The sequence below is a fragment of the Pelophylax lessonae genome (genome assembly GCF_965119305.1).
Source record: "Pelophylax lessonae genome assembly, chromosome: 11".
In the NCBI taxonomy this organism is placed as follows: domain Eukaryota; kingdom Metazoa; phylum Chordata; class Amphibia; order Anura; family Ranidae; genus Pelophylax; species Pelophylax lessonae.
The window spans coordinates 175,831,652-175,844,760 of NC_138778.1; the positions used below are offsets into that span (position 1 = coordinate 175,831,652).

Genomic DNA, 13,109 nt, shown 5'->3' on the forward strand with positions numbered 1-13,109 from the left:
TGAAAAAAGCCCTATAAAATGCCTGAAAAAAGCCCCATAAAACGCCTGAAAAAAGCCAAAAAAAAAACCGCCCGAAAAAAGCCCAGAAAAAACGCCTGAAAACGAGACGCTTAGATGTGAATGGAGCCTAAGAGTTCCAGCATCATCAATTTACTACTTTGTAGCAGAACACGGGATGGGACCTGCTTGCAGGGAGATTTTTGCATATACTTACTAGGGCCCAAAGATGCTTGAAAACTAGAGAATGTAATTATTGGGCTGTATAGGAACAAGCCTTGCTGTCAACTTGCTGATAAAGTCCTCTGTTATTCTTCAGGAACCAGATAAGGTGACATAACTTTTGGTAGTTCCAAGCTCCAGCCTTTGCCAGCCACATTCCAACAACAGTTCTACATCTAGCTTACACTCACTAAAACTAGACCACCCTTTTATCCACCTGCTAGCCAAGACAATATTTGATACATATTGAATATACTTACCTACAAGAAGAGCCACCAGCAGTCCACTGACTCTTTGCTCTATAACACGCTCTATCTGAGGCTTTTCTCCTTTGGACATGATGGTGAGAGCATTGGCATGGCTGACTGTACGCACTGTTGTGGCGCTGAGCCAAGGTAATCCAAAGAGGGCACACACACCACCCATTCCTACAATCAGCAAGAGATCCAAGTGGAATCCAGAACCCTTCACTGCTTTCCTTTCTGGTTTACTGACGATGAGCCTACAGGACAGAGAGAAAGATCAGGCATCTGCTTTAAAGGGGAAAATAAGCACATTATACTGGATATTGCTATTGTTGTTGTAGGGCTAACTATATGCTGCTGACATTTCCAATTGATGTGGACAATTTAGAGAGAACTGGTCTGTCATTTTAAACATTTAAATATTTAAAAGTTATTTCTTGAAGCAGGTAATACCGGGTACCTGCTATTACCTTTGCTGGCCAGAAAAGCCTCTTTGGTGCACCCTTGTGATTCTTTTGTGACTTTTTTAACTGTTAACTTCCTCAGCTATGGAACTAGTTTCTGCACCCCAACCTAAGCCCCACCAACTTGCCATCTTATTTTTTTATGCCATCTTGCCATCTTAATATTTAGCTATTTAGTACAGGTATTAAATAGCGCTGTCAATTTACATATATGTTGTACAGTCATATCAGTCCCTGCCTTTAAGGAGCTTAGAATGTAAGCCATCTTCCTGTCCAACCCCGTTTTCATAGAATTAAGAAGACGTTCTCATAGCATAAAACTACATCATTTTATTAAAACATATAAATAGATTGCACTTACATCTGGTGCTATGAAAGCACTGTGGATAATGCACAGCAGGGGCGTAACTACAGGGGTTGCAGGGGTTGCAATCGCTACCGGGCCCCATGCTCCAGGGGGCCCGGTAGCAAACCAGTGGGTGAACTTCCAGGATCGCAAAGGTCACACTTGCGACCGGACCCTAGATTGCACCACTCTGGGGAGGCCCCAAGATTGCAGGAAGGGGGCCCACAAGATTGCAGGAAGGGGGCCCACAAGATTGCAGGAAGGGGGCCCACTGCAGAACCTGTGAAAGAATCCTGCTGCGGGACCGTAATAAAAGGCCATGCAACGAGTGTAAAGAGCCCCAGGATTAGTGGGAAGAGCCCTGGGCTTGAAGGTAAGGGCCCGGCCAGGGGTCTGGGGGGCCCTTCATGGTTTCTTGCATCAGGGCCCTGAAGGTTCTAGTTACGCCTCTGATGCACAGTGAAGCTTCAGATGACGCCCAGTGGGAGGGGCGAAACGCGTCACCGGTAGTGACGTCAGACTAATGTCTGACGTCACTACCGGTGGTTGGAACGCACGCCGCGTGAACACCACGGGATTTTCATGCTGTACACTGCTTTTATTATGTAAGTGCAATCTATTTATGTTTTAATAAAATGATGCAGTTTTATGCTATGAGAACGTCTTCTTAATTCTATGAAACATGCCATTGGGAGTCTAAAGGAGAAGGAATATCCCTATCACTTATTGTAAGGCTTTTTACATACGACATATATCCACTGAACCCAGGAGAAGGAAAAATTATCCCATGCATTATCCACAGTGCTTTCATAGCACCAGATGGCAATTTTTTACATATTTCCGGTGAGTAGGGACACGAGAGGGGAGCACTGAGTGATTCACCTATTCTAGATTTCAAGCACTTGCACTTTGAAGCACAGAAAGACTTTATACATTTATGTATTTTAATATCACTTTCAAGATATAAGGACTTTTTGCACAGAGAACTTTATTTATGTTAGTTGGTTGATAACTTTGTATGTAAATACAATATTATATGTATAACACTTTATAATTGCTCAACACAGACTACATAGTCCAGCAGTGCTGACACCTTATTTATTCATCTTTTGTGGGTTTTTACCTTTGTAATCAGCAGCAGCCATAAATAAGTTGTTTCACTTATAATTAATACTATTCCTAAGCGTGGATACACATACATTTTAGAATAAAGGGCCTATAGCTCGAAAAAAAAAAACCTCCTATGTGATTATATTTTGATTAATTGGCTATACCCTGTTTTAAATTAAACTCACTACATCCAAGACAGTGACTCAATGACCTTTGCTTCTCCAGGACTAGCTTGTGGCATATCAACAAAGGTATATCTACTTCCCCACAACCTATTACCGAATTCTCTATAAGAGGAAAAAGATGAATATTCATATGGCTTATGCCTCGTACACACGCAACGATTATCGGCCGACCGATCGGCCTTCTTTTGTCCAGTGTTATTGTGTTGGTTGAAATGTGCTCTAGACTGCACACAAATTTTCTCGGCCAACAAAAACCAACTTCAGAAGTGATGTCATGTTCTGGTTTACTTTCCGTGTGTTTTTTCTTCTCTGAGCATGCCCAATCTTGCTCATCAGATTTTTTTCTGCCGAAATCTGTACTGACTGACGGAAAATCGGTCGTTCTGTTGACGGCCAACAAAAATTTTATAGCATGCACACCAGATTTTGTTCGGCCGAAAAGTCGGAGTCGGTTGTCGAAAGCATCATACTAACAAGCCGAAAATCGGCCGATCGGACGTTGGCCGAAAATTCACGGCCAACTATCGATGCGTGTGTACAAGGCATTACTCCATGAACCTACTTCAACTGCCACACATCATCACAGATCATCAGTTTATAGATGGGGTGCACATTGACAAATGAGGACTATAATTTGATGGCAATAGCTCTCATTCTGCTGTTACAAACAGTAATGTTCATTTCCAACACTTTCAACAGGAAGTGTTCTTTTTTTTTCCTGCATCTGGTTAGTTTTGAAGAAGGATCTGACTGTCAGGCAGCAAAGCGACAACATGAGGTCTATTTCCATTTTTAGAACCTGGCTGCAAGATCTGCTTGTTTCTTACGTGGTAATCTGGGATTCCATGAAGATGAGGATGAAGACCAGTAAGGCAGGGACTATAGAGGCAAACATCATCCAGATAGGGAAAGGATGTAGATTGCTGTCTAGTCCCAATGGTGAGATGAACCAGCCTCGATCATTGGGTCGGGAAACACTAAGACCCTTGGGAAGGGACAGTTTCTGGAAACACAAGGAATGCAGACTGTTATGTTTTTGTATTGGTACATGCATGTCAAAACAGGCAAAAGCTTATATTTTCCAAACAACCTGTACTTAAATCTGAACTCCAGGCTTACCTTCCGGCTTGCACATTTTTATGTGCACACCTGAAATTGCTTACTCTGATATCACTGCACACTGTGAGCTTTTCACAAAACATTAGCTGCAGCAAGTCAAATAGAGCTTGTGTAATGTCCTGTCTGGAGGACATTCAATCATCAACTAGTTCTTTTATACCTATTATTAGTGTTCCTAGCCCACCCACTTATTGGGTTTCAGTTCTTTCAATTATGGAGGCTCAGCATCACATGTGAGCACTACATAGGATAGTCAATATGATCACAAATATTATATATACAGTATTTTACAAAATTGAGTACACCCCTCACATTTCTAGCTGGGCTGAGGCCATGGGCCTCCGCAGAACTTTTTTCAGGGGGGGCATCATTTTAAGGTCACCATGCCCCGCCCCTTTTCGACAATGTCAAAAAGGGGAGGGGCTTAGTCATTATCTCATAAAGCGCAGGCATGCAAAGGTTTGAGAAACCTGATGCAAAAGCTTAATAGAAAGATCAAGCTGCAAATTGTCTGATTAGCAGATTCTAATCTGTTTTTATGTTTACACTATTGAATGCACCACATTATTCATACACACACATGTTTAAGGCAGTGATCCCCAACCCCTGGGCCGCGGACCGGTACCGGTCCGCCCAAAGAACATTACATTATTTCCATTTTAGAAAAAAAAAATTTCAGAAAAGGGTGGACCCGGGGCAGCAGAGCAGTCCAAGACCCATTTCCTGATTGGCCGAAAGGCGAACCCATGCCATCGGCCAAGGAGGAGGAGGAGGGAGGACTCGAGGAGACACGGGGAGACTGAGGAGAAGCCGCCGCTGCAAATCAGGTAAGTGCACTGGTCACTGTGCATTGATTGGGGGCACGCTGGTCACTGTGCATTGATTGGGGGGCACGCTGTGGCACCCTGCATTGATTGGGGGCATGCTGTGGCACTCTGCATTGATTAGGGGCACGCTGTGGCACTCTGCATTAAATGGAGGCACGCTGGTCACTCTGCATTGACATTCCCCCCCCCCCCTCAGCGGGCCACGGAAAAATGATCAAACGTTGACCGGTCCACGGCGATAAAAATGTTGGGGAGCACTGGTTTAAGGCACTACAACTGAATTATAAAAAAAACACATGTCTAGACACAACGGGAGGCGGGCCGTGGGAGGAGGCGGCTCGATCGCCGCTGGCCTCCCGCGATCGTCAGTGACACTGACAGGAGAGCCGCCTTGTATGTAAACAATATGAGGCGGCTCTCCTGTCAGACAGGCAGAGAGGGATCTGACTATTCAGTGAAGTTGAACTACCGATCTCTCTCTGCCCCCCCACAGTAAGAAAACACACTAGGGACACACATTTAACCCCTTGATCACCCCCTGTGTTAACCCTTTCCCTGTCAGTGACATTTATACAGTAAAATTGCATATTATTTAGCACCGATCACTGTATTGGTGTCACTGGTCCCCAAAAAGTGTCACTTAGTGTCAGATTTGTCTGCCACAATGTCGCAGCCCCGATAAAAATCGCTGATCGCCACCATTACTAATAAAAAATAAAAAATAAATTAAAAAGTCCAAAAATCGATCCTGTAGTTTGTAAACGCAATAACTTTTGCGCAAACCAATTATTATGCGCTTTTTGGGATTTTTTTTACCAAAAATATTCAGAAGAATACAAATTGGCCTAAATTGATAAAAAAATTGATTTTTTTTAATTTATTTTTTATTGGGAATGTTTTATAGCAGAAAGTAAAAAATATAGTTTTTTTTTTCAAAATCGTCGCTCTTATTTTGTTTATAGGGCATAATCAAAAAAATGCACGGGTGATCAAATACCACCCAAAGAAAGCTCTGTTTGTGGGGAATAAAGGACATCAATTTTATTTGGGTACAGCGTCATACGACTGCACAATTGTCAGTTAAAGCAACGCAGTGCCGTTTTGCAAAAAATGGCCTGGTCATTAAGGGGGTAAAACCTTCCGGGGCTGAAGTGGTTAAACACTTCTGGACCGGAAGGTTTTGCCCCCTTAAAGTGGAGTTCCGCCCTAAAATTATACTTACCTCCATCTTCTCGCTCCGGGTCACCTGAAAAACAAATGGATAATCGCAATTTTTTTTTTTTTAACTTACTTCATTTAGAAGAAAATATACTTGGGGGAATGGACTGACTGCAGTCTTCTTTTGGGAATCGGTGTGGCGCCGCAAAGTCCGCATTGCACCGGTTCAGCTGATGCCATTGCCGGCAATTGGCTCCAATTTGACATGCGATTTAACATCAGACAATCGGACCAATGTGAACGTAGGCTGAGGCAGGGGCAGCGTTGAGAGCGGACAAGCAAAGTCTCTCCTCCTGCCTCTGGTGCATAAGCAGTACTCCTCCTGCTTTCTCTGGCCTGGACATAACCCACCAAATTTATCCCATTCCATTCCCTAGGGTTAATATCCTTCCCTGGCTTCAACTGAACATGTTGTGAGTCAGGGCCAGGGGCAGTCCTCTATTCATGCCATTTAATTTTCACCCTAGGGAATGGTGGGATATTATGCACCAGGCCAGAGGAAGCAGGAGGAGTACAGGTACAACCAGGGCAAGGAAGTGCAGTGCTCTATTCATCATGCCATTCAATTGAAATTCTCCTGTGAGTGGCTGACAGTGACTTACTTGCTTTTCTCACCGGTCTCTCGCGGTCACTCACTGTCAGTCTGAGTATCAGTCTCATGCCTCACTTGTGTGTCTGTTGCTCACGTCCCGCCGCTGCCTTTCTCTCTGAGTCCTTCAGGCTCCTCTCCTGTGTGGGCCTCAGCTCCGCCCTCCAGACTTCAATCCTCGGCCCGGCCCGCCCCCCTACAGCTCTCGGACTCAAAAGGGAGAGGAGGACAATAACAGAGAGAGGAGAGGAGGGAGCCAGCTCAGCCACGGTCACGGATCACTTGGCAGTGATCGGCTGCATTGCACGGCGGGCACAATTAAAACAGTGTACTTCTGGAGACTGGATGGAAGGAAGTTGACATTCCAGGGGATGCTCATGGCTGACGCGTTTCGAGGGAGAACCCTGCTCCTCAGAGCCAAAGCGTGCTACTGAGCCATTGTTGCATTTGCAAGGTGTTAAGCAGTTAGCTTCTTGTACCACCCTCAACAAGCCATCCCGCCCCACAAGGAGCAAAGGTCAGCGATGTCAGCCCAGCTAGACATTTGCAGGCACCAACACGTCATCCAACACAGGGGCTCCCTGGCTATTTTGGAGACGACCGGTTCCATTGTGTTATGTGCCCTATCATCATTTGCTAGTGAGTAAAATGTATGTTGTCTTCGGATTTTAACAAAGCTTTTAAGTGGTAATGCACAAGGTCGGTGCGCCCTTCTTTTGTTGTTGTTGTTTTTCAGTGTATTTTAGATACCCTTGGTCCTGAGGGGGCGGCAAGACATAAGTGGTGCATACAAAGACCATATAAGAACGCTTATCCTTTGTCACACACCACCCGAGCGCAGGAGAATTTTTGTTTGTTGACTTTATCCTTAATAATGTCTAAACCACAAGCAACAAAAGTGAGTACATCCCTAAGTGACAATGTCCAAATTGGGCAGAAAGTCTCAATATTTTGTGTGGCCATCATTATTTTCCAGCACTTCCTTAGCTCTCTTGGGTATGGAGTTCACCAGAGCTTCACAGGTAGCCACTGGAGTCCTCTTCCACTCCTCCATGATGACATCACGGAGCTGGTGGATGTTAGAGGCCTTGCGCTCCTCCACCTTCCGTATGAAGATGCCCCACAGATGCTCAATAGGGTTTAGGTCTGGAGACATGCTTGATCAGTCCATCACCTTTACCCTCAGCTTCTTTTGCAAGGCAGTGGTCGTCTTGGAGGTGTGTTTGGGGTCGTTATCATGTTGGAATACTGCCCTGCGGCCCAGTCTCCGAAGGGAGGGGATCATGCTCTGCTTCAGTATGTCACGGTACATGTTGGCATTCATAGTTCCCTCAATGAACTGTAGCTCCCCAGTGCCAGCAGCACTCATGCAGCCCCAGACCATGACACTCACACCACCATGCTTGACTGTAGGCAAGACACACTTGACTTTGTACTTTGTACACCTGGTTGCCGCCACACACGCTTGACACCATCTGAATCAACTAAGTTTATCTTGGTCTCATCAGACCACAGCACATGGTTCCAGTAATCCAAGTCCTTAGTCTGCTTGTCTTCAGCAAACTGTTTCTGGGCTTTCTTGTGCATCATCTTTAGAAGAGACTTCCTTCTGGGATGACAGCCATGCAGACCAATTTGATGCAGTGTGCGGCGTATGTTCTGAGCACTGACAGGCTGACCCCCAACCGCTTTAACCTCTGCTGCAATGCTGGAAGCACTCATACGTCTATTTCCTAAAGACAACCTCTGGATATGACGCTGAGCACGTGCACTCCACTTCTTTGGTTGACCATGGCGAGGCCTGTTCTGAGTGGAACCTGTCCTGTTAAACTGCTGTATGGTCTTGGCCACCTGCAGCTCAGTTTCAGGGTCTTGGCAATCTTCTTATAGCCTAGGCTATCTTTATGTAGAGCAACAATCCTTTTTTTCAGATCCTCAGAGAGTTCTTAGTCATGAGGTGCCATGTTGAACCTCCAGTGACCAGTATGAGAGAGTGGGAGTGATAACACCGAATTTAACACACCTGCTCCCCATTCACACCTGAGACCTTATAACACTAATGAGTCACATGAAACCGGGGAGGGAAAATGTCTAATTGGGCCCAATTTGGACATTTTCACTTAGGGGTGTACTCACTTTTGTTGCCAGCAGTTTAGACATGAATGGCTGTGGGTTGTGTTATTTTGAGGGGACAGCAAATTTACACTGTTATACAAGCTGTACACTCACTACTTTACATTGTAGCAAAGTGTCATTTCTTCAGTGTTGTCACATGAAAAGATATAATAAAATATTTACAAAAATGTGAGGGGTGTACTCACTTTTGTGAGATACTGCATATATATATATATATATATATATATATATATATGATGGAGATGAACTGATTAAAGCAGTAGTAAACCACGTAAAAAAAAAAAAAAAAATAGTCCCCCCGCAGGCTCACGTCATAATGTGCACTGCATATTAGCACATTGTGATAGACTTACCTAAAAAAATGATCCCTCCAGCGGCACGCTGTCATCGCTGACAGGGAATTCATCTTCACCTGGTCTTCCTTCCGGGTTCACAGGCTCCGGCCATTTGAATGGCCAAGTCTCGACGATGACGTCACTCCCATGGGTGTGCACATGAGTCAAGGGTGCAGCATGGCTCTCTCAATAGACAGAATGTCATCCATTGAGCACACAGTGCGCATAGTGACATGATGGTGACATCACTGGTTGCTACACATATAAATATCTTCTAAACGGTGCATGTTTAGGAGATATTCTCTGTACCTACAGGTAAGGCTTATTATAGACTTACTTGTGAGTACAAGATCAAACGTGGACTTTACTACTGCTTTGGCAGCTTCTCCAGTTTCTGGCCACTCCAATCTTAGTAAATTCCTTCATTGTTCCTATGTGTATTGTATCATTCTGTACAGTGTGTACACTTGGCAGCCATTTTTACTTGTAACATGTTCAGGCTATGCTTCCTGCTTTGCAGTGCTAAGTGGTTATATTTTACTGCTCCTTCTTACAATGCAGGCCCATGAGTCACCCAACATATTGAAAACAATGCACTCCCTGTGTTGCTGATATAGTTATAGTTATTAAGAAAGAGTGCAAAGTAATTGCACTCAGTCACCAAGAACTCCTTCTAGTGGTCAATTTAAAATCTCTCTGTTTATTACCATAACATAAATAGGTAATATCAATCTTTTATCAATGTTGAAGTCATTATCAAATTTATTAATACTGCTTTAGTATCTTAAAATATATATTCCATAAAACCATAATTTAGTTTTTCTTCAATGTATGCACATGCATTAAGATCACTTTATATACATTCCTACAATCTGAACAAATGGCATTTTATTACAACGCTTTGCCTGGAAACAGGCTCACCTTTGTGTACGTATCCTTAATGAGGAAATCAATTGCCACCATGACAAGAATGGCAATAGGGACACCAAAGTCTCCAATGATACGACGGAGCTGAAAGAGAAACATTTTGGTTAAGTTGCTGATAGATACAATTACAAATCCAATGAGATATATTCACAATTCCATGCAAATGTAAGTGAAGTTAACTGGCCATTAGTAAACAATTGCTTGATTGTATGGTCCATCAAGGAAGTTCAATTACACCCATCATTTAGTAGAAAGAAAGCATCTTAAGCAGGCCATAGATGGAGCAAATTTCTTTCCTGCAACCACGGGTAGCAGGAAAGATAAATCCCTCGATTCCCTCATCAACACAGTCAGTTTTGATGGGAGAATCCCTCCCGTGGAGCCATTGTGTTCTCTCGTGGAGGGGGGGAAGCTATCCCCACTGGGAGAAGACAGTGATTACTGCTAGCAACTATATTAGCCGGTAACAATAGTTGCATGTAAGATCCAACAGGCTGGTTGTACTCAAGCTCATTGATCAATCAACTTGGTTAAATTTAGCCTACCCATACATGGTTCGAACCACCTATAGCTCACTTTAGGGGGTACCGTATATACTCGAGTATAAGCCGACTTTTTCAGCATGTTTTTTTATGCTAAAAAAGTCCTACTCTGCTTATACTCGAGTCACTGTGTGACTTACCATTTAAAAATGGTGCCGCCGGTGCCAACACATCACCGCGCAGGCGCCACCTGCCAGGGCATAGTCGAACGTGTACGGGCTTTTCCGAGCATCGGCGGCGTATGCGCAGTGATTTGTTGGCACTGGGCAGCGCCATTTTTAAATGTGAGGAGCCTCACCAACAGGTAAGTGAGACTCCTCCGCAGCCCCTGCATTTCCTCATGCAGTGCTGCGGGCATGGTACAGGACATTCTCCTGTTCCATGCCCGCAGCACTGCATCTCCTGTACAATCTGTGCCATGTATGTGTACCATCTCCAGTACAATCTGTGCCATGCCTGTGTACCATCACCTGTGCCATGCCTGTGTACCATCTCCTGTACCATCACCTGTGCCATGCCTGTACCATCTCTTGTGCCATGCCTGTACCATCTCCTGTGCCGTGCCTGTACCATCACCTGCGCCATGCCCGAACCATCTCCTGTATCATGCCTGAACCATCTCCTGTGCCATGCCCGAACCATCTCCTGTGCCATGCCTGTACCATTTCCTGTGCCGTGCCTGTACCATCACCTGCGCCATGCCCAAACCATCTCCTGTATCATGCCCAAACCATCTCCTGTGCCTTGCCTGTTCCATCTCCTGTACTATCTCCTTTACCATGCCTGAACCATCTCCTGTACCATGCCTGTACCATCTCCTGTACCATGCCCACAGCCCTGCATCTCCTTCACCATGCCCGCAGCCCTAGTTTTGTGTCTCCTGGTGGTCCAGTTGGGTCCAGTAGCTGCTGCATTTCCCACCCTAGGCGTATACTTGAGTAAATAAGTTTTTCTCACTTTTTTGTGGTAAAATTAGGTGCCTGGGCTTATATTCGGGTCGGCTTATACTCAAGTATATATACGGTAAATTGTGACCTTGAAGCTGCTGGAGAGCTAAAAAGTCAAAGAATAGCCTACTATCAAATTGATAGCTGAGGCAGCTTGAACTTGAGGTACATAAAAATAGGGGTCCTCAGATTGTCTAAACTAGTTCTAAATTTTGGAGCTCTTGTATATCCTAAGAATTGAGGAGCATCAGGACAAAGCACCAGTCCAATGGCGCTTTTCCACTACATGGAACCGAACGGTTCGGCTCGCTTTTGTGCTTTTCCACTGCTGGTACCGCATGGTATGGTGTAGGAACGGTTCGGTACGGCGGTGCTTTTCCACTGCATGGAACCGAACGGTACGGCTCTCAAAAACAGTACCACCTCGATTGTGGTTCCAAGAGGTACCATACCCGATACCATATCCCACAATCCTTTGCATGCAGTCACTACTAGCCACTGATTGGTCAGAGAATCCCACCCACCCCGTTGTTATCCCACCCACTTAACTTTAGTACTACTTTAGTGGAAAAGCAAACCATACCGTACCGGACTGTTCCAACACCGTACCATGCGGTACCAGCAGTGGAAAAGCAAACCGGGCCAAGCAGGGCCAAGCAGGGCCGAGTAGAGCCGAGCTGGTACTTGCAGTGGAAAAGTGCCATAAGTATCTTTTTTTTATTTACCCTTGATGAATAATGGTTCCCTACATGGACAGATTGTTTAATTATTAGGTTGTTTTACATGTCATTGTTACTACTCCGCATAAACACAACAATGGGAAATCTGTCATTTTTTTTCCATAAAGAGGTTTTATTGAAGATGTTCACATAAAAGTAAATCAGACTGTAAGCACAAACACAATCTTCAGTACAGAAAATAAAGAGACAGGCCATCCTTACCCAGCCAGGGAAGAAGCTACTGTTCTTGAACTGACGCAGGAAGTAGGCGATAAAGAAGGCTCCGCCCATGAGAACGAGAGAGAGCAGAGCTGTGTTTGGTTGGGGATGTTCTGGTAGAAACACTACGGATGCATTATAAACACCCTTGAGAGGATGTGCTATGAAGATCTGTGTAAACAAAATGAAAATTAGTAATTTATTCACTATATCTTTATATTTCCTGTAATTAATAACAAATGTATTTTAATGTATATCATTCTTATTCAAATCAGACCTGTTTCCTATTTAGTGGGATTCAGCACACTATAAAAGCTGGTACTATATATCCAGGAAGCAGTAACAGCAGCATATGTCCTTGAGTTGCAGTTAGAACGGACCCCAGCAATTGCTTTTTAGTAATAGGCCAATTGAAGTGGAATGCAGCCATTCTGGTAATTGCTTGAACCCCTATTGCTAAGCCGAGGTTCACATTGCTCTGACATGAAAATCACGCGACTTCCAATCTGACTTTATCCTGCAACTTCAGTCTGACTGTGATCCGACGTAATGTGACTTTTTACACAGTCAGTGATGGCGAACCTTGGCACCCCAGATGTTTTTGAACTACATTTCCCATGATGCTCAACTACACTTCCGAGTGCATAGGCATCATGGGAAATGTAGTTCCAAAACATTTGGAGTGCCAAGGTTCGCCATCACTTCTCTATAGCATTGAAGTCATATCAAAGTCAGACCAAAGTAGTGCAGGAACCTTTTCTAAAGTCAGAGCGACTTGTGTCGGATCAGTTATGACGGCTCTCATAGGGAAACATTTAAAGGGTAACTCCACTTTCGTGGGGAAAAAAAATAGCAAATAAAGGGAAAATAATATAGCGTATACAATTGCGACACAAATCATATTGTAATTGAATGTTATTAAAAATGACCTTTCCTTTTCAATCTGCAGCCGTTGTAATTTT

General features: G+C 44.2%; 1 protein-coding gene across 1 annotated transcript in view; it reads right to left on the minus strand.

Moving 5' to 3' along the window:
* SLC4A1 (solute carrier family 4 member 1 (Diego blood group)) overlaps positions 1-13,109 on the minus strand; it is a 107,237-nt gene that overhangs the window by 14,418 nt on the left and 79,710 nt on the right. The window contains exons 16-19 of the mRNA XM_082271255.1: positions 12,151-12,318; positions 9,715-9,804; positions 3,397-3,572; positions 480-721 (exon numbers count right to left, since the gene is read on the minus strand). Coding sequence (XP_082127381.1) covers positions 480-721; positions 3,397-3,572; positions 9,715-9,804; positions 12,151-12,318 — 676 coding nt within the window. The remainder of the gene's footprint in view (positions 1-479; positions 722-3,396; positions 3,573-9,714; positions 9,805-12,150; positions 12,319-13,109) is intronic.